The sequence below is a fragment of the Quercus suber genome, unplaced genomic scaffold, assembly GCF_002906115.3.
Source record: "Quercus suber isolate HL8 unplaced genomic scaffold, Cork oak 2.0 scaffold_183, whole genome shotgun sequence".
In the NCBI taxonomy this organism is placed as follows: domain Eukaryota; kingdom Viridiplantae; phylum Streptophyta; class Magnoliopsida; order Fagales; family Fagaceae; genus Quercus; species Quercus suber.
Window position 1 is genome coordinate 161394 of NW_027069641.1, and position 26807 is coordinate 188200.

General features: G+C 34.5%; 2 protein-coding genes across 5 annotated transcripts; one reads left to right on the plus strand and one right to left on the minus strand.

Annotated features, from left to right (window-relative positions):
• Positions 1–1337: 1337 nt before the first annotated feature.
• Positions 1338–10886, plus strand: LOC112001484 (serine/threonine-protein phosphatase BSL1). Of its 2 annotated transcripts, none has more exons than XM_024033640.2 (21): positions 1338–1932; positions 2029–2089; positions 2195–2273; positions 2403–2482; positions 2585–2679; positions 3289–3388; positions 3485–3554; positions 5634–5735; positions 6047–6128; positions 6230–6403; positions 6733–6922; positions 7022–7226; positions 7309–7476; positions 7563–7801; positions 8704–8788; positions 8886–8984; positions 9062–9261; positions 9344–9419; positions 9909–10044; positions 10125–10264; positions 10377–10886. In XM_024033640.2, exons 1-21 carry the CDS (start codon positions 1728–1730, stop codon positions 10458–10460), a joined length of 2670 nt encoding a protein of 889 aa, XP_023889408.1. In that variant the 5' UTR covers positions 1338–1727; the 3' UTR covers positions 10461–10886. The 2 variants fall into 2 exon arrangements, with proteins under 2 accessions (XP_023889408.1, XP_023889409.1); XM_024033641.2 differs by having other exon boundaries at positions 1339–1932; positions 7025–7226.
• A 2623-nt stretch (positions 10887–13509) lies between these two features.
• LOC112001504 (nodulin homeobox) lies at positions 13510–23580 on the minus strand. 3 transcript variants are annotated; one of them, XM_065778448.1, is made up of 17 exons: positions 23373–23580; positions 20931–20982; positions 20628–20756; positions 20356–20514; positions 18889–18972; positions 18686–18811; positions 18206–18424; positions 17626–17757; positions 17389–17484; positions 16786–16947; positions 16185–16476; positions 15971–16096; positions 15812–15881; positions 15553–15616; positions 14616–15167; positions 14494–14528; positions 13510–14201 (listed from the first exon to the last, which is right to left on the minus strand). In XM_065778448.1, exons 1-17 carry the CDS (start codon positions 23471–23473, stop codon positions 13664–13666), a joined length of 2937 nt encoding a protein of 978 aa, XP_065634520.1. In that variant the 5' UTR covers positions 23474–23580; the 3' UTR covers positions 13510–13663. The 3 variants fall into 3 exon arrangements, with proteins under 3 accessions (XP_065634520.1, XP_023889437.1, XP_023889436.1); XM_024033669.2 differs by lacking the exon at positions 23373–23580 and adding an exon at positions 22527–22608; XM_024033668.2 differs by lacking the exon at positions 23373–23580 and adding an exon at positions 21071–22513.
• Between the last annotated feature and the right edge of the window lie 3227 nt (positions 23581–26807).

Here is a 26807-nt window from a genome sequence, read left to right on the forward strand (position 1 = left end):
AAAGTTTAGAAAAATATTGCAATTACAGACTTACAGTATAATTAATGAATGATTTTTTTTTTTTTTAACAATATATTTTCTTTTGTCACGCGGTCAAAAGTGTCATGTTTCATTGTTTTGTAGAATATACGTCTAAAACTATTAAGTCTAAACACTCTGTCACGCTATCTTCAACTTGATTCTAAGAAAAAAAATAAAAATGTTCAACTTTATTTCTCTCTTTTCCTGCCTCTACCGTGTCCTACTTTTTGAATCTTTGACTAACTTTGGCTAGCATAGTAGTACCCTGTGAGAATGAATTTGTATCTAGATTCTTATTCTAGAGGCAGAGAGAGACCTTCGCCACCTACTTTTGAGTTCAGTAAGTCAAACACAACATTTTTTTTACCAATTAATTCAAAAAAAAAAAAATAATTGTGGACATAAATTGTTATGATAATTATTATTTTCTCCATCACAACATATTATGAGTTTTAATTAGTTTACTTAATAAGGTTTAGCCAAAAAAAGAAAAAAAGGTTCTCTTATCGCTAGTATTAAGTAAGGACTTCAGTGATTTTTGAAAGTTGTTCGCCCGCACTTTAGCACCATTTTTCTATCCAATAATGGCTAATTTTTGTTAATAATATTTTACAGCCTTCATCTTAAAAAAAAAAAAAAAAAAAATTAAAGGTCTATTTGAATATTGCTGAAAACTGAAAACATTATAACAAAATAATTTTTAAATGTATAAATAGTACTATAGGACCTAATTTTGAAGAAAAATTTGCTGAATTAGACAACTTGTGAGTCCTGTGAACAGTATACGGGACCCACTGATAGAGACGCGCTAAAATGACCAAATGGAAGTAAGTGTGTGTTTGGAACGCATGGAAAATGTGTGTTCTAGTGTTTAGTTGAAACAATGGTAGGTTTCGTGCACGGTTTATGAGACCCACAAATACTTTTTTTTTTTTTTTTTTTCAAAAAAACAACTTTAAAACTGGATCTCACGGTACTATTTACACATTTAAAAAATATTTTGCTACAATGTTTTCAATTTTCAACAATAAGTAGTATCTTAAAAGACCCTAAGTCTAAATCTCATATATACTAAATATCATTTAGTGTATTGATTATAATTGAATTCTATTGTAATTTTAAAAGAAAAATACAAAAGTACATGATTAAATTACAGATTTTGAGTTTTTTTTTTTTTTTTACATAATCATTCATATTAATACGTTCTACCAAAACTCAAAGACATATAATGGTTGACCAATTAGGCCCCTCTTTCTTACAAGTGCCTACCGTCCAAGCCTTCAAAGTCCCGAAAAAATTAAAGAAAAAGAAAAAAAGAAAAAAAAACCAACAACTTCTCTGAGAAAAAGTCTCTTCAAACTCTCTGAAAAACCAAAAATAAAAAAAAATAAAAAAAAAACCCAAACCTTAACCCCCGACAATCTCAGCAAAAACCAAAACCAAAAACCAAAAGCTGAAAGCTGAATTCTACTCAGTAAATTACAACAGAGCGGCGGGTCCGGAGCTGAGTCCGGGCCCCACCTTCTTTCCCACCTTTCTCTCCGATCTTCTCTGCCTTTTGGACTCTCATTCCCAATCTCTCTCTCTCTTTCTCTCTCTCTTCTTCACAATTCAATCACACTCTCTTATTTCCTTGCTGGGTTTTCTTTTTCACTTCGTGATCTCTCACTGTTTTCAAGAATAGAAAGAAGAAACAAATTCCGATAATGGGTTCGAAGCCGTGGCTGTTCCCGGCTCCGAGTTATCGTAGTATGGAGACGTATTGGGATACAGACGAGGATGCGCCTGGTCCACGATGTGGTCACACGCTCACAGCTGTTGCTGCTTCCAAATCCAATGGCCCACGTCTCATCCTCTTCGGTGGCGCCACCGCAATCGAAGGCGGCGCTTCCTCCTCTGCTCCTGGCATCAGTATATTCATATCTCTATCTCTCATTAGCTCTTTTGTGGTTTGGAATTGAAATTGGGAATGAAAGTTTGGTTCTTTTTTTATTGTTTTTTGCGTAGGGTTAGCTGGTGTGACAAATTCTGTTCATTCCTATGATGTTTTGACCAGGAAATGGACCAGGTGAGTTTCTGGGGATTTTTGTATTTTTTCATGAAGTTTATATCTTTTGGGGTTAAATTGAGTTTTGGTTTATTTGGGTGTTTGAATTTTGTAAATTGGTTGCAGAATTAGGCCGGCAGGTGATCCACCCTCGCCACGGGCTGCACATGCCGCGGCTGCAGTTGGTACAATGGTTGTGTTTCAGGTGATTGAAGGAGATGTTTATGTGAAAAAGATTGGAATTTTAGAGATGGGTTTTTGATTTTAGAGGTTTTTGTTTCTGGGATTTGATGGTATGTTTTAATAGTGTTATTGATTGGTGCTGTATGGCTAGGGTGGGATAGGTCCTGCTGGTCATTCCACGGATGATCTATATGTGCTTGACATGACAAATGATAAATTTAAGTGGCATAGGTGAGCTTAGGTGTCTTGAATTGATTAGAATTTGTCTTTCTGGGGTTTTTGAATTTTGCTTAAGTTGTGCTGTTGGTCATTCTGTTTTTGATATGACTGTAGAGTAGTGGTACAAGGACAAGGACCTGGGCCTCGCTATGGCCATGTAATGGACTTGGTTGCTCAAAGATATCTTGTCACTGTCAGTGGCAATGACGGTGAGTTCAATTTGCTGTTCAATTATATTTTATCTTGTCATGTGTTATTGGAAGAGAAGCATGCCAAAATCACAAAGGAAACTCTGTTTTTGTTTGTTTGAATGATGTATATAAATTAATTGATTTTTCTTCTGTAAACCCACTAATGACCTCTACTTCTCAAAGATCCATATATGCATGATGTGCCATTGATAGCATTATAGGGCATTGGTTGGATCTATTCAGTAAATTATTAATTTCTCTCATATATATAATCAGAGATTACCATATAGAACATAATTAAGATAACAACACTTTCTCACTCTCTCTTGTCCTAGCTCCTTATTTAAACTTGGTGTTCGTCTTTTGTGTTTAAGCTGAACTTTATCATGAGCAATTCTAAAAAAAAAAAAAAAACAACAACAACAACAACTTCCGCTGGTTTTGACTCCTCTTCCTTTGGTAATAGATTTTTTTTTTTTTCTTTTTCTTTTGGTTGCATACATATGTGAAATATAGAAATTATGTGTGTATTTGCCAGAAAAATGTATTTTTATATGTTGCTGCAATGAGAATGTATGTTGTCATATGTTTAAAACCATGTAAAATTAATGTTTTGTTCTTTTTCAGGCAAAAGAGTTCTATCTGATGCTTGGGCTTTGGATACTGCTCAGAAACCATATGTATGGCAGAGGCTGAGCCCAGAAGGTGACAGGCCTTCTGCAAGAATGTGAGTACTTTGTTGTAAATCTTAAAATTATTAATGCTTGTATTCATTCAGTAGACCAAATATATTTTATATTCATGATTCAACATTATTTTGTAGGTATGCAACAGCAAGTGCCCGTTCAGATGGCATGTTTTTGCTGTGTGGTGGAAGAGACTCTTCTGGCGCGGTATATGATATACTCTGATGTGGATTATGAAGCAGTCAATTGAATAAATAGTCTATGTGTTCATCATTGTGGTTTACTCTGCTCTATTAATTTTTGGCTGGTTTTGGGCATCTGGCTCAAATTTAGCTCTGAATTGTGGTCTGTGATTGCAATGTGCTTAATAATTTAATGCATATAAAGATGTGAAGTCAAGACGATCAACTAAAAAAGATTTTGATGGGCCAATCTGTGTCTGCTCATTTGTATACATGGATAGCATGTACAATTCAACTCAACTCTTTTTATTTCATTTTTTTTTGGGGTGGGGGTGGGGGGGTTGTACCTTGGATGTCCTGTTGGAATCACCAAGAGGTGCCATTTTATCTTCCCATTGAAAAATACATTGTTTTTAAAGCATGTTTAAACATCATAATCCACTCCCTCCATCCCAAATTGTTTGTTTGTTAGAAAATCCAATTTTTTAAAGTGACTTAATTGGCTTTGAAATAAGAAGTTACTAGTTTCCAAAATTTTTTCTTAATTTTAACTTAAATAAAGTAAAAGCTAAATTAGGAAAGTTATTAAAAATTGTGTTTATTGACTCTTAAAGTGGAAAATATTTTGGGACATCCAAACATGCAATGATAAAAAAATAAAAAGGGAACATAGGGAGAATCTACCATCCATAAAGTAACACAGCTACTAGAATTATAGGTGGGAGCAACTCACAGTATAGAACTAGAGGCAGGCAGACCTGTAAATTTCCCTATAGTGTCCCAGTTGTTTGAGAAAATATTTCCTAATTATTTTAAAACTGATTTATGGCATTTCCCTAGTGTTTCAAAACCTGTTGCAGTAATTTGTTTGTCTTAAATAGTTTTCCATGTGAAGACAACAACAAAGCCTTACCTTGTGTTTGGATGGAGGGAGATAAGGGGTGAGCAGAGGAGAGGAGAGTGGAAGATGGATAAATTTTAGTATATTTGGGCCACTATCTCCTCTACTCTCTTTTCCCTCCATCTCCTCCTTTCCAAATATACCCTTAGTCCCTAAATTTTTAGGTCAGCTATAGATCCTCCTCAATAGATTAGTTAGAATTAGCCACATGTATTCTTCTCCTCCATTCTATTCTATCTAAAGTCATACTCTTTGTTACTTTATTTATTGACATGTCATTTTTTATTAGTTTTACTAATGTATTTTTAGGTCTTTTTCAACCTTTTTTCGTTCTCTTAACTTCGATCAACTCACTTATTTTTTTACCAGTGATTACCTTTGAACATGGCCAAACCATTTCAAGTGCCCTCATCTTTTCATCAATAGGAGCTACTCTTATTTTCAAGTGGATTTCCTTTTTTCTAATCCTATCTGTCTGCGTATTTCTACTTATCTATCTTAACATTCTCATTTTAGATACACTTTTTATTTTCATTTTTATGGACATACACTACTTCTTAACTACCCAACATTCAATGCCATAGAGCATAGCTGGTCTTGTAGCAGTCTTATAAAAGTTTTCCCTTTAACTTTATGGGTACTCTATGATTACACAATACTCTCGATATGCTTCTCTACTTCATCCTTGCTCTTATATTATGATTTTATATTCTCTTTAATCTCTCCATCTTTATCAATTATTGATCCAAGGTATCAAAAGCTCTCACTCTTTATCTCTTGACCATCAAAATTTACTGCCCGTTTGTCTTTGATTCTACTTTTACTAAACTTACATTTCATGTACTCTGTTTTTGTCCTACTTAATTGAAAGCCTTTATATTCTATAGCATCTCACCAAATTTCTAACTTGGCATTAACTCCACTTTTAATTTCATCTACTAAAACTATTGGTTTCCATGTGAATATGAATCTAATTTTATTACTTATGTTTATGTAACTCTGTTTTAGTAGGCATATTTACTTGGAATTAGATTCAAAGTAATAGAATTATTTTTCTATGTGAATATGAATCTAATTCTATTACTTATCTTAATGTAACTTTCTGAATTCAGTGGGAATATTTGATTCTTGTGTAATTAATTCTATCTTGAGGCCTTACTGGTGAAGCTATGATCTAACTATATAGTGCTTACACTTCCACAGCCACTTGCTGATGCTTATGGGCTGCTCATGCATAGGAATGGTCAGTGGGAATGGACTCTTGCACCAGGAGTATCCCCTTCATCAAGGTATCAACATGCTGCGGTAAGTAGTGAGATATGTGTGTGCATATATATATATATATATATCTACCAATTTGCTAGTTATAACATTTATATGTCTGTATGTGTGAGTATTCATGTGAAAATCCTAAAATGTGTTACTTCTGCATATTTTTGGATATATTCTCCATAGTGAAATACTTGCATACATTCTTAGCGGGCCTGCATTGTTCATTCAAACAAGTTGGTTTGGGATCATAGGTTTTGATACTGGTAGTCTTTTTAGTCTTTAATGAATAATCTTTTGTCTTGAGCCTCTTTCTTATCACTGAACTTGAGATGTCTTGCTATCAGGTTTTTGTTAATGCACGATTGCATGTTACGGGAGGTGCCCTTAGAGGAGGACGTGCAATTGAAGGTGAAGCAGCTATTGCAGGTAATGTGCCAGAAATGTCATTACTGTGAACAGATGTATGTATGTACGTATATGTGTGTGTACTTTTTTTAGAAAACCTTATATGTCTTTTTTTTGGTTAGTATTGGACACTGCTGCTGGAGTTTGGTTAGATAGAAATGGTTTGGTCACCTCCTCTTCACGCCCAAGCAAAGGCCTCACTGAATTTGATCCTAATTTGGAGCTTATGCGTCGTTGCCGCCATGCAGCTGCATCTGTTGGTGGTCGTATATATATTTATGGTGGTCTCAAGGGAGGTAAAACTCTAAAATCAGTATTGAAAATAATTAAGAATGTAACTACAGAAGCAGAGTAAATATTCAATCTGTTTGTTGGAGTACATTGATTAAAGAAAAGATTTCTGTTAATGGAATATTATCTCCAGCCGGGTTAACATCAGAATTGCACATTTGCTGATAAGCTTCTTACTCTTTTATTTATTTATTATTATTTTTTTTTTATTGTGGGGTTTGTGCGGTGTTTATGGACTTGCATTACCTGTTCTCATCTTTGTGTTTCTTTCCCCCCCTTTTTGTTGGAAGTTATCATCGTGTAAAATTTTGATCAAATATGTTACTCTGTGCAGATATTCTGTTGGACGATTTTCTGGTTGCAGAAAATTCTCCATTCCAGTCTGACATCAATTCTCCCGTAATAACATCCGAGAGAGCCTCACCAATATCAAGCCCCAAATTTAATCAACCTAACATAAACCCTTATGTGACTACACCAACTTTGGATGGTGGACTAGATATTCCTTCTTCTGGTAGCATGAGGTTTTGTTCCATAGCCCTCTTTTCTCTCTCTCTCTCTCTCTCTCTTGCATATTCTTTGTTCATTCTTATGATAATTTAGTGATGTATGTTCGTCCTTAGCAGCATGGACAAAAATTCTTTGGAGAAATTGAGGGAAGCTTCTGCTGCTGAAGCTGAGGCAGCTACTGCTGTCTGGCAAGCAGTGCAGGCTGCTTCTGCTGCACCTCCTGAAGAGACATCTGTATCAGATGATAACTCCCAAGCTGCAGAAACAACTTCAGATGGTAGTGATACAGAGGCAGATGTTCGTCTTCATCCAAGAGCCGTATGTCCTTTGCATCAGTGTCCTATATCTAAGTTTCTATTTTGAACTCGAAATGCAAAATCATACTATTCTGTGGTCACAGGTTGTGGTTGCGAAAGAGGCTGTGGGTAACCTGGGTGGGATGGTAAGGCAGTTATCTTTGGATCAATTTGAGAATGAGAGCAGACGGATGATTCCATTGAACAATGATTTATCGTATCCTACTAAAAAATTCACCAGGCAGAAGTCTCCTCAGGGCTTACATAAGAAGGCAAGCATTATTCAGATTTAGAGTTCTTCCCTTGTTTTTATCTGGCTTACTTCAATGTGATCCGTTGTCATTTGTATCCTTGCCAGATCATTTCTTCATTGCTCAGACCTCGGAATTGGAAACCTCCTGCCAATAGGAGATTTTTCCTGGATTCATATGAAGTGGGTGAGCTCTGTTATGCTGCTGAACAGATCTTTATGCATGAGCCAACAGTCCTTCAACTGAAAGCACCTGTTAAAGTATTCGGTGATCTCCATGGACAATTTGGTGATTTAATGCGGCTATTTGATGAATATGGATTTCCTTCCACTGCAGGAGATATAACGTAAGTTTGATATTTAGTTTTCTGCTTTATTTATGGTAATAAATCTGATTAAATGGGGCAATTTATCTGTATCAGCTTTAGATTTTATGGATTGTTAGTTGTGTCAGAATCATAAATCTTGGATTATTTTGCTAAAACTCCAGAGTCTATCCTATTTCTATTGTAGAGTAATTGGATTATAATTGGATTTGCCATGAAACAATTGGGTTTAGGGTAATGACTTCCTCTATAGAATGAGCTGAAAGCTTTTGTAAATAGAAATTGTTGCTTGGTTTTGAAGGTCTGCATCTAAAGACAGGGAGAAAGGTTGAATATGTTTGATGCATGGGTAATCCTGCAAATAATGGACACTATTTTGGGTCGGTTGCACTTATGTATCATAAATCAAAATTAGTTAGTTGGGTAGTTCATGCTGGTTTAAACATTAGTGCCTTGGTTTGCTGCTTTTGGCTGTCATTTTTTGAAAAATTTGTTTTACTCATAGCTCTGCACTATGCTCTAAAATCTTTTCTATGTGATTTGTACTGATATTGGATAAAAACTTTCCCATCTGAAGCTATAATGCGTGGTGTTGGTCTGTGTTTTGTGGGTTGGGGTTTAGCACTTTAGCTATCTATTTTTAAAAGTTGCAAAAAACTCAGTACTGTGACCTACATAAGGCCCAGGGGATTATATTAAGCTCCTTTTTTTTGATAATCTAGTAAGCTCCTTTGTATCAAACATGTTTCCCTTAACCTATTTGGATATTCTCTGTGATTCTTGTTGCCTGTGCAAGACGTATTTCTTCTAATCAATGGTCAAGTGAAACTTGATAGAAAGTCTTCTGTGGTCATTCTCTATGTAAATTAAGAATCATAGCAAACAAGTTGGAGATGTTTAATGAGCCTGTCTATTTGTGTCAGGTATATTGACTACCTGTTTTTGGGTGATTATGTTGATCGAGGACAGCATAGCTTGGAGACCATAACCTTGCTGCTTGCTCTTAAGGCAAACTTCTGTTTTGAGTATTCCAACTTTAGTGTACGTTCTGTTGTTCTTATTTACTTATATTTGACTCCGTAGTGCTCTGTTTATGATTTTGCAGATTGAGTATCCTGAGAACGTTCACTTAATACGTGGAAACCATGAGGCTGCTGACATAAATGCTCTCTTTGGTTTTCGCCTTGAATGCATTGAAAGAATGGTATAGATGAATATGCATTTATGGTACATCTATATTGTTTGAGTTTTTGAATGTTTTAATAATGTTTGATGTTGTAGGGAGAGAATGATGGAATATGGGCCTGGACACGATTTAATCAACTATTCAACTATCTTCCACTTGCTGCACTTATTGAGAAGAAAATCATCTGTATGCATGGTGGCATAGGGAGGTCTATAAATTCAGTAGAACAGATAGAGAAGCTTGAAAGGCCTATAACAATGGATGCTGGATCTATAATTTTGATGGATCTTCTATGGTGTGATCTTCTCATCCAATTGATTTGTGTATTTGGTATTTATGTTCAAGATTTTTTTGTTGACAACATGGTACAAATACAGGTCTGATCCTACAGAGAATGATAGCGTGGAGGGTTTGAGACCGAATGCTAGAGGACCTGGTCTTGTCACTTTTGGGGTACGCATAATATTCTTTATGTTGAATTGAATCCTGAATATATTTCCTCATGTTAAGTGTTTATTTATTTATTATTTAATGTTATGTACTGGTGTTGCTTCTTTGTCTGAGTTGCATTTTGTTTATTTTTTTCCCCATTTTCCTACTGCTATGGTCAGAGCTTGTAGCCACCAATCAAACATAGTATAACATTCAATATATATAAATATATATATATATATATATCTACATCGTCAAAGTTGATTACCTGATAGCCTCTATTAATAACTATCATTAATTTAATGTGGATAGTGGTTACGATGCACTATTATATATACCTTGGTTTAATTTGGTTGAGATATATATATATATATTCTTGTCCAAAATCTATTCCATATTATACGTGATTCAGCTACATGCCTCTTCGCTGGGATACTGTTTTCTAGTTGTGCACTTTTGTTATATGCATACTTGCATTATGCAGCCATTATTTATTCTTTCTACTTGCAGCCTGATCGTGTCACAGATTTCTGTAAGAGAAACAAATTACAGCTAATTATAAGGGCCCACGAATGTGTCATGGATGGGTTTGAACGGTTTGCTCAGGGACAGTTGATAACTCTTTTTTCTGCAACTAACTATTGTGGTAAGTAACATTGCTTTGGGGTTTCAGCCTCTTGATTTGCAAGTATATGTAATGTAGTCTCATATGGCATATACATTTAGGGACGGCAAACAATGCTGGAGCTATACTGGTAGTTGGCAGGGGGTTGGTTGTGGTTCCAAAATTAATTCATCCTTTGCCACCGCCCCTTCAGTCACCAGAGACATCTCCCGAACGTGTACAAGAGGACACATGGATGCAGGTATGCTTTTTGTATGGTGTTTTAATTGTGCCTTTATATTGGATATAGATCCATTTGAGAATACCAATTCTTTTCACTGGCTTGTGTCATACTTTATTCTTGTGCTCTGCAGGAACTTAACATTCAAAGACCACCAACTCCTACTCGTGGTCGACCACAGCCTGACCTTGACCGGAGCTCACTTGCATACATATAATGTTACCCGACAAATTTGTGAACTTTACAACTTGTCAAAGTAAAAATCTGCATTTCTCTGACAGGCTTGACCTTGGCCTGTCCTGGGTCGGGATAAGTTTTCCACCTGTGATCAATATGTCCTATTGTATTTTGAAAGATATGAGTTGCCAAAAATGAAGCCTTGTCTAGTGTACACATAGCTTGAGGATGGTAGAGGATGTAGCTATTAGCCAATTGATCATCGTTCTTTAACATTTGTAATTTATGTACAATTTAGAATGTGAAGATACCGTTGCCCACCATACAGATAAATTATAGGGAAGGAGAAGAAGCTTGTTTTGCTTTTATGTAATGTAAAATAAATAACAATATGCAATTAATTTCTTTGTAAGGTATTTATTTGCATTTTGATAAGGCAATTTTGAAACCAAAGTTATAATTTGAATTGTTCATGGAGTCGAACAATATTCTTGTAATGGTGTCACTTATTGGAGTATTTATTTATGGATGAAGTTTGGCTCGAAACATATTTGGAGTTATCTTACTCAAATTCAAATTCATGATGTGGTTAAAGAAATCATACATTTATAATTTTAGTGATTGGCTTTTTTAATGAATCACATGACTTGTTTATATAATATACAGTCTTATAGCCAAGGATCTTGTAGTTGAATTGACACATTTTTATGCACAAAGTGCCTAAGTATTTGACCCGGGGGGTGGGGGGTGGGGTGGGGAATGTTTGAGTTGTTGGGTAGCAGTATGTTATAATTATTTCTAAAATATATATATAAATCGTAATATAATGAGTTGAAAAAGATAACTCCAAACATGTTTAAAGTTAAACTTTGTTTTTTATCTTTCTTTATATGTTGGCTCATAAGGGTTCGGGGGTATTAATGCTTTTTTGGGATGGCAAAATTGATGACAAATGGAAGCATTTCTTCTTTGGACATAAAAACGCCTCAACAAAAGATTAATAAAAAACTGTTCTGTCAGCCATTTGTTCTTTTGAAAGAGATGAGAGCTCCCATTGTCTTTGATGAAACTAGCCATTAAAAAAAAAAAAAAACACACACACACACACACACAATTAGAACGATCAAATTCTACTATACGCAATAGATAGATTGCTCAGAGGGATTTGAAAATAGAAAGAAATACAGTGTGTTAAATAAACACCACAGATCTCACAATTGACTTGTGTTGTCTTAAGCAAACACCACAAATCTCTCCTTCCCTCTCTTGCTATCCTTTCTTGCCAGCCCTTAGCGCCCAATTTTTCCGGCTGTAAGATAAAATTCAAAATTCCATTGGTCAGGTGGATTATGTCGCCTGGCCTGAGTCAAAGGCATCACAGTCATCCCCCAATAACTGGAAGTGAACTGCAGCTGTCTCGTCAGCCACAAGGGCTAAGCATGTCTTTTTACAGTCTTCATGTCATTCTTGGCCGCAGGCACAATGTCTTTAGGAGAGACCATCCTTGCTTTCTAACTGCAAGAACCTTAACATCAAATCAAAACGAGCATTGAATGCTTATATGGGCAGCAAGAAACTAAAATGTTGAGACAGAAAATCATGATTGTAAAAATGACTTTCTATGAAGCAAAATTATTGAACCTTTCCTAGGCATATAGTCACTTGGGATAAAACCATAAAATATGCACTTCGTGCTTATTATTATTGTGTCAGTGAAAACTTGAAAAACACCAAAAAGCATGAAAAATCAACATAACAGAAAGTACAAGAAGAAAACACAATAAAATAGATGGTTCACCCAACTAGTTTTTACGTTAAGTATCGAGTCTATCGACCAATACAAAGATATAGAAACCCAATTTCTATGATTTGGCAAACAATGAATAAAGAAACTGATACTGTCCATTTAAAAGTTAAAACAATACAAGGAATTTAGTAAAACGTATTGAAACTTATCAAGCACTTACTGCAAACTTATAAGAACATCTATTTAGCTCTAGCTAACATCGTAGCATCAGTTTATTATGGTGACAATAGAAGGCAAGCTAATTACGTGCTAATAGATACTAATCCTTTTGGTCATTTCTTTTCTAACACATAGGATGCACACCCATAAATAGATTGCAATTTGTCAAATGCGTAACTGTAAATTTTAGTTGGAATAAAGAGAGTAATTCATACAAGTTGATGAGTCTCTTCCAAGGTATATTGGACTCTGGTTCAGGCAATGGCCAATTGGGGTCAAACTGTGAACATTATTAAGAACCTTTCTCATGGAATTTTGTAGTAAGCACAAGAATTTGCAGCTTAGCTAATGTGGTAAATCGTTTCTATTTTAAGTAACAAGTTCCGTTCCAGTTTGTATACTGGAATATAATATTTTGACACACATGCTAAGCAGTTATTGGCTTGCTACACCAAAAACGCAATGTTGATGTGGTGTACTTGCTGCATAAGATACATTTCCCATCCTTTCGGGTGAACTTGACTTTCCCAGCAAGTTCTTGGCATATAGTTTGTCATAGACATACTACCCGAGCTATGTTGTAATTTGAAAAACAATAATGCTATGGAGTCCATAATTGTGAAAAAAGAGTATGGACACAACTTTTTCACATCAAATTTTATAATTGTTGAATTGGTAGATTGTGCGTGGTGGACAACTGACACTCACAGACTCATTACTCTTTTTCCACCACTCATGGTTAATCAACTAAGCAATTATGAAATTTAATGTGAAAAAAGTTGTGTTGGTAGCATTGGGGCATTTTTCCTTTTTCTTATGGCAAAGTATTTTTGGATCCAGTGGAAAAACCTATATCTATAGAATTTGGGCCAGCTAGCCAACAGGCCGCACTTCCTGCCCACCTCGTGGGTGCAGATGCCAATGTGCCATCACTTTCCTCCCCATGTTACCTACTTCTGCAGTTCTGCTCAATACTGCAACTATTTATCTTGTAATCGTTATTTGTTAAGTTTCAATGGCAAGCACAAAACCATATGGTTCATACAATCTTAACATCAGTTATTTGATTGAAGCAGTGCCGTACCTTATGAATGTTACTAGGCTTATCTGAACATATTGAACATAAGTAAAAATAAAAAATTTTAAATTGAACCTATAATTGATTTCTTTTCTTTTTGCTAAACTTATTCTTGGTTTCTGTCTAAAAGATGTACAATTGACAGCTTGCATGTAACAAGAAACTATCCCCCCAGCCACTTTAAGAATGGGATATACATTCACTGAGGTCGGATAGTGAATATTCTGCTTAAATCCCACAACACTCTAACTACCCCTATCTTTGTTTCAGCCTCTTCAAATGACATGCCTGTAGATTTAGAAGGGTGAGGAAGAATAGTCCCTTTCTCAACCTTAAGCTCATAAACATCCAGCACGCATGTCTTTTGTTCCTTCAACTTCCATCCATACCATTCACCATGCATCTGATACACCTTTCCCTTACCAATCTCCTCTCCTTTCACATTTACAAACATTACACACTGACCTGGCTTGCACTGGACAAAATCTGCACGGCCAACAACAATAAAGTTTGACTGGACAATCATAGAGTTTTCACCATCACTAGCTCCCAGAATGCTTTGAGGATCTCCATAAGCATCTCTTGGGACATAAGAATCTTCACCAGGACTCTCAGGTGAGTCATTGGCTAGTCTCAGTGAACTGTGCTTGTCTTGAAGACCATTTTCAATCTCTAGTGCTGCACGAACAGCCTTAGCCGCACGGGCACGAGCTAGCCTGACTTTCCGGTTGTTCAGCCTGTTGATAATACAAAATCAATGATTTTTCATTACAAAGAGAACTGTCAGAAAAAATATCAAGTGCTAGGATAGAGACTACGTGAAACATAAGTTACGCATGTATGCATGTAACATATGTACATATTGCAGGAATATGTGCTGATATGAGGACCCCAAGGGATAGAGCACAATGGCTGAGGAACACAACTCATGAAATAGAGGTCACTGGTTTGAATCTCCTCTTCTCCCTTCCCTTGGGGCCAAAACTCACTCATTAAAAAAGACAGGTGCTGATATAAAAGTTTTCTCACCAGTTCTTTAGCTGTGCAGATGTAACCTTTGAACCCTGGAAAACACAATGTAGGAACTCCTTAGGCACATGTTATCGAATTAACTTACACCATTTATATATTATGAGTTGCAAGTGACGTACATGAAGACTTATTTTATGAGCCCATGATTGTACGGAAGCTGCATTTCTCTGCATATCAGGTTCATCTAAGAGAGCCTTCTCGATCATATTCATCTGTCTATCATTCATTAAAGTTCGTTTCCGTTTTCTTTGCTGCTTTTCTTCACACTGAATGGTTTCAACTTGTTTGTCCTCTGTATCTCCACCAGATCCACTTTCTTTTACGTACTCACTTGATTTCAGGAACTCACCATTGTCCATTTGGTCAATGGCATTCCTTCCTCTAGTGGAACTTGTATCTGAACCACTTGTTTCAATATTCTGAGCATTTCTGTCGATTTCTCTCAAACCTTCAGATGCTCTTGTACTGGATATACCTTTACCCTCCCTCCTATCTTGCGTCATCATATAATCACCATGTTCCACATGTCCACTTTTGATGCAAAACTGGTCCATTTCTTGAAAAGCAGAATCCTTGAACATTTTCTTCTCTAAGTTACCATGTTGGCTGTTAGAATTTGGAGGTTCTTTCCTCAGAAAAGGTGATGAGCATCCCTCTGGACTCTGAGCCTCCTACAAGAGATAAAAATTTACTTCCTTAGCTCAATATGTTGAAAACAAATTACATCACCTAACTCTGTAAGCCAAAGAGAGCATTGGCTAATTTATATATTATCTGAAATTTTAAAGCATATGTATTCTATTTGATTCTAAATTCAAGTTTTATAGCTGACAAAATTGCGTGCTATTAACAGGCAATTTTATGACAATGTTTGCTGATGTTCAGTATAGAAAATTAACCCAAGATATAGACTCAGGTTTTCTTTCCTCAATTTGCCTCAGAAGAATGGTTCATATTTATAAAGGGCATTAAAAAGAAAAGGAAAATAAAAAGGATCTTGCAAAGTGAAGAAATAAAAGGAAATAAATTAAAACTGCTCCAAAGGACTAAATTTACCTGCACTTGTTTTTCCTCAAAGTCAGCAGAAGTAATTAATGATTGTAATTGGTTAAAGAACACCCTGAAAGAAAATTTGAATAAAAAAAATTAACCATGTCATAGAGTTAGTGAAGTCAAACAAAATACGTTACAATGGAGGAAAGCTAAACATAAATGCGCCCACAAGCATACATAAACAGAAATAACAATATGAATTCTTGCTAATTTAGCCAAAAACATCTGGGAGAGAAAAAAAGTTTAGTTAGGTTTAAATAACCTTAGGAGCTGTACATCTTCCTCGTTCAAAAAATTAGGAATTAAAGATTCTGCATGACTTAGCAATGAACCTACACAAACAAGTTATCCATAAGGAATGATATATTATCACAATTATGTCCACAAGAACAAAAAAAAAAAAGAAGAAGAAGATAATTACGCAGATTCCTGCAAACACTGGCAGCTTTTGGAGCATCAGAAGTAAAGGAAAAACCAGGCAATGATTTTGATAGATCCATTTTCAAGCACTCTACAAATTTGTGAAGGAAGAGGTTCCGCTCCTGCTCTGTGGATTAAAAGAGAAAGTTTGATCAAAGTAATCAAGAAAACTTATATGTACAGCTAAAGATTATAAACTTTACAAAAGAATCAACCTTCACAGATGTTGGGATTAAAACAATGAAGATTTGCTATTATTTTGACAAATAATGATGTTCTCTGATGCGCATAGGAAGCCTGACGTATGCTATTGGGAATTAAAGTAAATTCCAAATTTGTTTCATTTGGTTGGTCCAATGATGAAAATTTATCCAAAACCCATCCAGCTGCTGCAAATGAATCATACTCAAGAGTAGAATCGTCTTCCCTTACTGGGAGGTTAGAAGAACACCAACTGGATACGAAATCTCCATGAGGAAGTGAAAATATTGCAGTCAGAACTTTTGTCTGCAGAGACACAGAAAAGACTTGGTCATAAACTGTTAGAGATGCTTTTAAGGCAAATACATAATGTATGTGCACCAAATGCATCATCAATTCTAGATCACAGAATCACTATTTGAAGAAAAAATAGGTAATAAATTTTTTTTTTTTTGGTAAAGTATGTGCATCTCTTTTGAATCAAGTAATTGCACAGCCTCTAGATCTCCAAAATTATCAAAGAACATTGGACTCTCAAAACAGAATTATATCAAAAGTATAATATTGGAACTATGGTAGGTATCTAGTCTATGGAGCCTAATGATGATAGCTTACAAAGTATATTGTAATGTAAGAATGAAAGTTTGAATCATCTGAGAAGATGTCAGCTAGGCGCATTGCATTGAGTTGTAAAAAACCCATGGGGTAACATCTGTCAGAGCAGGAAGCAAGATGTTTGGGATCTCTACCAAGCTCAGTCTTCAATAACCCAAAAACCTGCTGACAAAACCATAGTTAAAGCAGGCTTTACGCACAGAAAAAGAGTATCTAGAAGAACAGTTGAATGTTCAAGAAGACAAAAAAATGGACTACTGTCACTTGCATAAATGCAGTTTGCAGTCTACTAGTAATGAGAGAACCCAAGGGTTGAGGACAGAAAAGTTGATCTCTGCTTAAATTGCCATCTCTTTTGGTACACTCAAAAAACCAACCTCACGAAATCTTCCATGACCAGAAATAATTATGAAAAGAGGACCACAGGTAAAGACAATGAAGTGAAAATGATAATCATGTTAGATCCTCCAGCCAAAAACATAAAAAAAAAAGGTTGGTTCCGTTGGTGAGCCACTTAAGAGCAAGCCATCAAGCTGCTGTACAAGAAGTTCTAATGGTCCATTGAGAAGGATAGCCCGCTCTCAAAATAATACAGGAACTTACCTCTAAAGCTACAGATTTTGCCAAATCCAGGCTCCCTGGTGAACTAGCAACATCATCCAGGTAAGAGAGGCTTTCTGATTCACACAGACTCAACAGCTGCAAAAGAGGAAATGTGACTAGTTTCAATAAATGAGGTTTGTTTACAGAGGAATCACACAATGGGAAGCTGCAGTAGAATCTAAAGTAGCTGAAGCCTCAGAGTAGATATTACAGTAAATCTTCATCACCGGCACTCACAATTGATAGGACTTTAGCTTTCAGCCTAGATACAGCAGCCACAACTCTGGAGGATTCTACAAAAGGTGCTGTGACATTTAGCTTCAAGATGGCTCGCGCCAAAAACAGAACACCACCCTTTTCACATAGTTCCTGAAATAGGACCAAAATGAGAGTTTACTAAAATATCAACAGCTGTATATAATCTTAAAGAATCAACCAAAAAAGAAAAGAGAATTGGCCAATATCTTTACAAGTATCCATTAAGTCAATTTTCAATAAGAAACCCATATATCATATGACCTTGAACTTGTTTAATAATTGCTACAATCTAAACCATGATTTTGTCAGCCAAACCAAGATTTTTGGCAATGCAAAATCTCCCTGTTTGTCTCACTGCCTACTTGCCCTTGCTTGTAAACAATGCAATTGAGTGAGGGTTATATCTACACAGATATCTACCCAAGGGTACTTCTGGTTTGAAAAAATGAAGAACTCGTCCCATCTCTTTCCCTTTCAGCCAACTGATACAACATATAAGAGACCCCTAATATATCATTCACTGAAAACAAAAGGAAAAATAGAGTTCTGGCTTGGAAACCTTATTCCTGAGTAGGCGCTCCAGAAACATTTTTTGTTGGCACAATGATTGAAGAAACTGTAAAGAAGCCTCACATTGCTGGCAGAGATAGTTAACTATTTGTTCAGCAGTCAGATTTGATTTCAAGCATGAAACAGGATATTGAGCTGACAGCTTGATGTCAAGAAGCCTAATGGCTATAAGAACTGCTCCAAAAGCAGCATCCATAAATACGTCAACCTGTAGCAGAAAGATTCATGATCACTGACCGCATATATGTGTAAGCTTGCAGAACTTGATAACTGAGAAGGGGAAAAAGAAATCTAGCAAGAGCACATATTAGACTCAGGAACTGATTAAAAATGTAGCTTAATCTGATGGAATAATGATTATAAAAAAGTTCCATGAACATGAAAACAGTAGCTTTGAAGAGAGATTACTTAAACTGAACCCTATTTCTATTAATAGCAGCTTAATCAAATCATGTGGGGTAAGTTATACCTTAGGGTGTGCAAGCAATACGTGAGCAAGATCTGGCCATTGTGAACATATACATCCTGTTAATAGATATAGACTGCATGCCACCATTGCTGAATGCATAAGGGGCATGGAGTCATTACGGGTTTCCTGCATCATGAAAGTAAGTCTCAATATATATAAGTAGTACAGGTGATAGACCTCAGAAGATGAGGATTGTGGAAAACCTGTTTATAACCACCAAGAACTATTAGCAAATAAAACACCAGGTCAAGCAGCTGCTCTGTCACTTTGACATCATCTAGCAAAATCTGAAACCATAATTCAAGCATAAGAATCTGGAGAGAATTTGTAGTCTTTAGAATAGCACGTGTTCTAGTGCCATGGCAAAATACTCGAACTTTTGGAAAGAAAGAGATGGAGGTCTCATACATCCCAAAGAAACCATGAATAAGCAAAGTGAATAACAAAAGAATGAACAATTCAGCAATTAAACATAAATGAAAAATAGCATTCACATTGTCCCTTGTCATGAACAATCATTTACAGACATTAACAGTAAAAACCCCAATTATACGACAATACTCTACTATCTTGAAAGGAAAAGGAGAAGGAAAACATTCGGTTAAGAATACCAAAATCAAGTTTTGGCATTATATATATAAAGGCCACTATGATGATCGAGATTATAGAAGTAAGCTTGACCATGTTTGTTTGATTAGGTTCTAATGTGAGGTGGGTGTTTGGTTTATTTCTAGAAATCTTATAAGAATTATTGATTCTTCCCATGATATCCTTAGGTTTTAAATACAATGTCAAGCATTTTACTCACTATTTTTGTAAGGCTTTCTACAAATAAATAATAACTAAAAAATTAAAAAGAATATGAGCCCTAAATTAAGTGAAATCTCCTAAAGTAATAGTCTAGTATAAACACATATAAGACCAAAATAATATATATATATATATACATATGTGTCTATATATATATATATATATATTTATTTATTTATTTATTTATATTATTTAACAAGACATCATGCATTTTCGATCAAAATTATTTATTTTCTTAAAAGACTAAAACATATCAAAATAGGAGACAAAAATCAAAGAAAAAAAAAAGTTTTAATGTGAATTTAACCATATGATGAAAAAAGAAAGTTAAATACATAGCATAAACAATTTTTGAAAGAAAGAAAAAAGTTATATCGTAGTTGATAGGAAATTAGGGTATAATTGTAACTTTTAAAAATCGTAACTTTCCCAAGTCATGGGAATATGGATACCCACCTTTTTAGAGGGAATCCACATTCCCATGGCTTGATAAAGTTCTGCTTTATTTAAACTAAAGTAACAATTATATCCAACTAAATATATATTTGATGAACTAAAATATAAATTTTTCCAATAAAGTGCTTATGCTATATAATTCCTTGATCTATTTGCAACCAGGTAATGCTTGGGAAGCCTAAAAGACTACCCCGAACCAAATGACTAGATATCGTAAAAATAGTGAATACAGCTTGCTCAGAAAATCCATCAAGTCTCCAGACTCTCAACAGACACTGGAGCAATATGTAATAATATGTTAAGTCCTCAACACATAAGAAACAAACACAAGATTAATAATAATAGAGACATGATAAAAAAAATTAAAAACTAAAAAAATCTTTAGCAAGAATTAGTATAGGAACCTGCTCAAGTTTAGCGTGTCGAGGTGCTAAATCACACAATGAATGTAAGAGACGAATGCCGGATAACAAGTATCTGAACAGGGTTTCATCTTTGTCAGATGACATAAGCACTGCCATAAGGTGTAAGGGAAGAAATCCTGCAAGCTTCTCCATATCAATCTGAAACAAATCATAATCTAAGATCTCACATAGTAATAAAAAGGTAAGAACAGGATTGCATATTGATGATAAACGACGACCATGACACCGATGATAATGATGCATTATCTGACCTTAATTGACGACCCTTTTTTATTAAGGTAGTGAATAGTGAAGTTTTCGGAGTCCCTCAATAACTTATGAAGTTCCAGGGAGCTAAGCCCATGCAACCCCTTCACTGCTGAAATTAAGTCAATGGCTTCCTACAAATAAATTGAACTAAATTATGATGGGAACAGGAGGGGATATGAGTTGAAGAAACAGATTTAAATTTTTTTTTAAACGTAAAATAGTTAAATCAAACAGACAATCACAAGAAAAAAAAAAGGGATAGAAAAAATATGCAGCCAAGTTCAGGTTAAGTTCAGATTACTTACTACTGCAGAACTACATGATGGTTCTTCCATAGCAAGCGTCATTCTTGAAAATCTAAAGCCAAGGGGAAAAACAATCACATAAGAAAGAGAAGTAGAGCAAGCAATCACCAACATGAGTTTAGTAAGCATAGGATAGTTACTATTTGGCAATTCAGGAAGGCAAAAAGCTTGGTTATGTTGAAGTCACTCCAAGGGCTAAAAGTTGAGGGCAGACAATGGGACCTAGTACAAGTAATACTTCTGGAAATTTCAAATGTAAAAAGGAATCTGTAGGAGAAGCATCTCCCACTCCTTCCAATTATGAAATGATGCATAGCAACCATTGCGGAACTTGAGTTGCATAAAAGACATCAGATATTTTCTATTTGCAAGCAGGGTCCGTGATGGTTATTAAACCTCAATCTTCAACACTTAAAATTGGTGAAATTGCATGCATTCCACACTGGTATTCTTGCAGCAAGTGGCATATTAGACAGAGCCTAGGAAGCATGAATTCTTTCAACTAGCATTTATATATGTATTGGACACACATCCAATATGGATACTCTCACAAGATACTTCCTTAATTTTTGATAATTTTTCACTCCCTCTATGAAACTAATAGCTTCTTAATTGGTTTCATCATTCAAACATATTTTGTACCTTTTAACATTTCTTGTTTATCTTTAAACTGAAAATTAGCATAATATTTACTTAGGAATGTTTACTTTTATATCAATTAATTGAAGCACCCATGCCATATTGTATACTAAATTTTCAAGAATTGACAAATCGCTGTGTTGGTATTGAATTGTATATTTATTCTGTATCCATATTGGTGCTTCCTGGGATATAAATCAATATCATAAGTTAACAATCACCAAATCGATCCACAAATGATTAAACAATCCCCCATAAGACAACAAAACTCTGCCACGCGTAGAGCCAGTCAAGCTCCAAAAACTCCACTAAATCCATTTACAGGGCACCAAGTCATAGATTGCATCCCATGTCAAACAACAGTGAGGAAATGCAAGTAGCACTACAGCTACTGCATGCATATGGAAGTGCATTCACACCTAGACATGCAAATGCAAATAAAAATTCACCAAAATCAAATCTTTCCATTGGAAATGAGAAGTTTTACTCAAAACACACACAACCCAATACTCTTAAGTATCAAAATCGTCATGTATATCAATGAAAAAGCAATTATTAAACACTTGCCAATACATAATAGTCCCAAAAGAAAATCTAAAATGCAATATATAACTTTGTATCAAATTGATGCAGACTGCAAAATCCAACTAGCAAAACACAACTGAACTCATTAATGCAGTAATGACAAATTCCATAACCAAAAAAAAAAAAACACACAACCAAGAAAAAAACTAAAACAGTATACAATAATTGAAAATTAAACTTGTAACTTCAATATACAGTAAAACCATCAAAAACCCACATCAGAAAACCCTAGTTCTGTAGCAACCATGTTGAATTGAACGTTAAAACCCTATAAATGCAAAGACTTTTTCAGAGGCTACTGTGTGAAGCGCACAGTGGAAATGGCTTTGAAAAAGTGTATGTATTTGAATTCAAAAAAATCAGAAAGCTGACCTGAGAACCGTATCGACGAGCTTCGAGTACGAGATTTATATAAAGCGCCTCAAAAAATAAATATATATTAAAAATTAAAAATATGCGTTTCGGTTTTTTTTTTTTTTTTTTTTAATAACAAAATTTATGTTTAGTTAATTAATAATCTAATACTAATGTGTTAGATTAAAGGCCTATTAAAGATACTATATAAAACTATATACATGTATTTGTGTATTTATGTATAATTTATAAACTCCCAAAACAATTGGGTTTTTTTGGGATTATACAAATCAAGATTAAATTCTCTCAAAAAACAAATCAAGATTAAATTTTGAAAAAATAGTTGATTTTTAAACATTACTTCTCAAATTATTAAATAACTATAAATTTCACAAATAAGTGATTATCAAAATAGTAATTCCAAAATAGTTATAATATCATGGTACTTCATCTTATAACTTTATTGGAAGTTCTTTGTTGAACTTCTCTACCTTCTAGGTTCACTTAATCACTCGTCAATTTCGAACTTCCACACTTTGTGAAAGGTTTCATCATAGCTTCCCTAAATATAAAATTCACACCTAAGAATGATGTAAAGCTTTATCTTAAAAGATTTACACCAACTTTAGTTCTCTACATAGCTCCTTGATTATACATAATGCCACAAACAAATCCAATTAAAAATTATGTATACCTCAAAACAAAAGGGTTTTTCAGGGATCGTGCAAATCAAGATTAGATATTGAAAAAAAAAATGTTTAACATATGTTACTTTTCAAATATTCAATAACTATAAAATCCACAAACAAGTGTTATCAAAATGGTAATTTCATAATAGGTAAATTGTTGATCGTGATACATCACCTGATAATTATATCGGAAGTTTTTTGCCCAATTTCTCTCCGTTCTTGATTCGTAAAATCATTTGAAAACCTTGATCGACGCTTTGTGAAGGGCTTCATCATAGATTTCTTAGAATAAATTTGACCTACGAATCGAAACTTTTATCTTCCCCTTTTAGATTTGTACCAAGGTTAAATCCCAAATCAATTAGGGCTTTTTTCCCTCATGAAAGGCTTCACATATCTCCTCGATTATACGCAATGCCACATCTAGATCCAAGCAAGTGGCAATAAAGGAAATCAAGAGATTAAATAGTTTATATATGGAAAAAAATGTAGTTGTGTTTTTTTTCCTCATTTTATTTTATTTAATATTCTTCATAAATAGTTTTAAGACAATAAATGATTTGTAAAAATGGATATTAAATAGTAATAGAAAAGAAAAATAAAATAAAAATAAAATTTTGGTACCACTCTCCTTGCATGCATGGGTTGCCAGGTGTAACTTACCCAAATACAAGTCTAGAAAATTAAATCAAGAATTCTTCCACGTATGCTCTAATAACGTCATTTGCTGCAGATGTCTTTGCTTTTTATTTGAATAATACTTACTACTCATGGATTTCAATTACTTCAATTAATAAAATTTATTGTTATCAAATAAGGGACTTGGGTTTGTATCTCACTTGTAAAACAACAAAAAGACTAATTAATAACTTAATCTAATACTAAAAAAAAACAATAATTTTGGAGCTGATATTATAGGTTCAAATCCTATATTACTACTCCGATAATGGAGATTATTAGGAACTATATGAAATAATATTTTGTAATAATGAGTATTCCCAAAGCCTTTTCTTGCATCTTAATTCTTCCTTAAGACTTTCATGGAATAATATTTATCACTTCTTGCTCCATAATTAGTTATAGACAATCATTAACCTCAAGGGGCCTTTTATTTATTTTTTAATTTTTTATGAATAAATTGTATTTTATCAAAAACTAAAAGTTGAAGCATAATATTTAATGTTCCTATGCTCCTATTGAACCACATTATTATAACATTTTTGTCCAATTTGATCAACTTTGGTCCATTTTAGTCTAATTCAGTTCAATTCAGTCAATTTTGAGACACTCACTTAAAAATACGGAAAAAAGAAAAAGACAAATTGGCATTGAGAGTAGCTATTCTAAATTTGAATTTGTTTAAAAATACAGATCTCTCGTTTTATCGAAAACACGATACCAATTTAACAAGCATACTCAAAAAGCAAACTCAACTAAGGATAGACACATACTCTCAGTGAGGCACAGCAAAGTTTGTCTTACAAAGAGTCATTGAACTTCATATTTCCCGCCAATCGAAGAATCACACCTCATTAGAGAGGATTCGAATGCCAAATTGCCGTAAATCCAAGAAGTTCTTTGAATCCATAGATGATAGACAATATCGACGATTGCCAATCTACTAACACATGACTTCATGCTTTCCCTTTTCAACGAATAACCTTGATACTACCAAGCAGCAAATCGATCATAGGTGGTCAACCAAGCCATAAAGGCATGCTGAGACAGAGCAAACTTCTGTCTAATGAAGTTGACCCACTAAGCCTTCTAAATAGTAAATTCTAATGCCTTGCTCGAACAAAAGGCAATTTTGGAAGAGAACTGATTGAAGGAGATGGAGCCAAGTCACTTGATCTGTATTGCTTCAGTTTAACCTGGAAAAATAAAGCTCAAATTGGATTAGCGTCAAGGTCTATTTTATGGCAACCTATTACACACCATGTTCAATTGAAATTTTTATCAATTTTGGCAAAATATTGATGCTATTTTGGTTTCTTTTTTACACTTTTCCATGTTCTGCTAAATCAGTCCTTATATAGTCTGTTAATTTATTTTCAACACTAAACAGCGTTTTTGAAAATCTTATGAAGCTTTTGTATGGCATTACATCTTTTCAAGTGTCTTTCTATTCACCTTCTCCAACCCTGAATTTGATATTGTATTTTAAATCTTAGATTCTTAGGATCCGTTTGGTTCGCGTAAAATAATTTCCAGAAAATAGCTTATTTTCCGAAAATGCTATTTTCGGAAAAGGAAAATATTTTCAAGTGTTTGGTTGTATTATAAAAATTGTTGTAGAAAATATTCTCATGTGTTTGATTCTATTCTGAAAATGCTATTTTTTTTACAATTTTTCACATTTTCTCAGCTATTTTCTCATCATCCAAACAAATTTTATTACAAAAAATTTCAAAATCATAACCAATTCAACAACAAATTCCGACAATCAAAAGCCACAACCACCAAAACATCACCACCACACCGCCACAATAACAACAACAACAACAATCAAACTTTAAAAAAAAAAAACCGAGAGATCAAGGAAGAGAGAGCAACAAGTCTGGGTCTAGGTCTGGGTCGACGACGAGATCGAGGTTCGTGGAAAGGCGACATCGAGGAGGCGATGGGTCTAGGTCGAAGGCGATAGGTCTGGGTCGACGACGAGATCGAGGTTCGTGGATCGGCGAGAGAGTTGAGGCGATGGGTCTGGGTCTGGGTCAAAGGTGATGGGTTGCTCTGGGTTCGTCGGTTCGTGGGTCGAAGGTCGCTGGCGGTTGCTCGTGCTGTTGCTCCGGGCTTGGTCTCTCTCGCCGGCAGTTCGTAGGGCTTGGTCGTCGGTCTGGGTCTCTCTCTCTTTCTTCGTGCTCTCTCTCTCTTTTCCGGAAAATGGCATTTGAAGTGAAAATAAAAGTGGAAAACAATTTCAGCTTTGACTCACGGTCAATGGAAATGAATTTCCGGAAATGCTATTTTCCATGCGCAACCAAACACCTGCATTTACAGAAAAGCATTTCCGAAAGTAATTTTCACCAAAAACAAACGCAGCCTTAATTATACAAGAGCTTGCAACATTTCTTATATTTAGATTTACTTTAAAGACTTAGTCATTTATAAAAGTGGTTTCCCAACTATAAAGGTATACTATGACATAATACGTTATCAAAATAGATAAATAAATATATATACACATATTACATAATAGAATATGAAAGTTTTGCTCATAAGAATGGTGCTGTTCTAATCTACTTAATGTAAAATACCTAAGTACAATAAAACAAAAATGAAAGAAAATTTTTAATTTTTTTATAAAGAAAAATGAAATAGAAATAGTTGTACTACATAATTAAAACAAAACTAGGACATCTTGTACATTAGCAAATTTCGCATCCTTCGCATATTTTTTTTTATAAAGAATTTTAACTTATGACATGTACTCTTAATAATAGTTATTTATTATCAAACTAAAATATCAATTATTCAACTATAAAATTTTTTACCAATTAAGCTAATTATACCCACTGCATTCTCCACATTAATAAAGGACTATATTAAGAAAATCGTTAAAAAAAAACTATATAACCAGCTCCAAAAAAAAAAAACCAACCCCTAA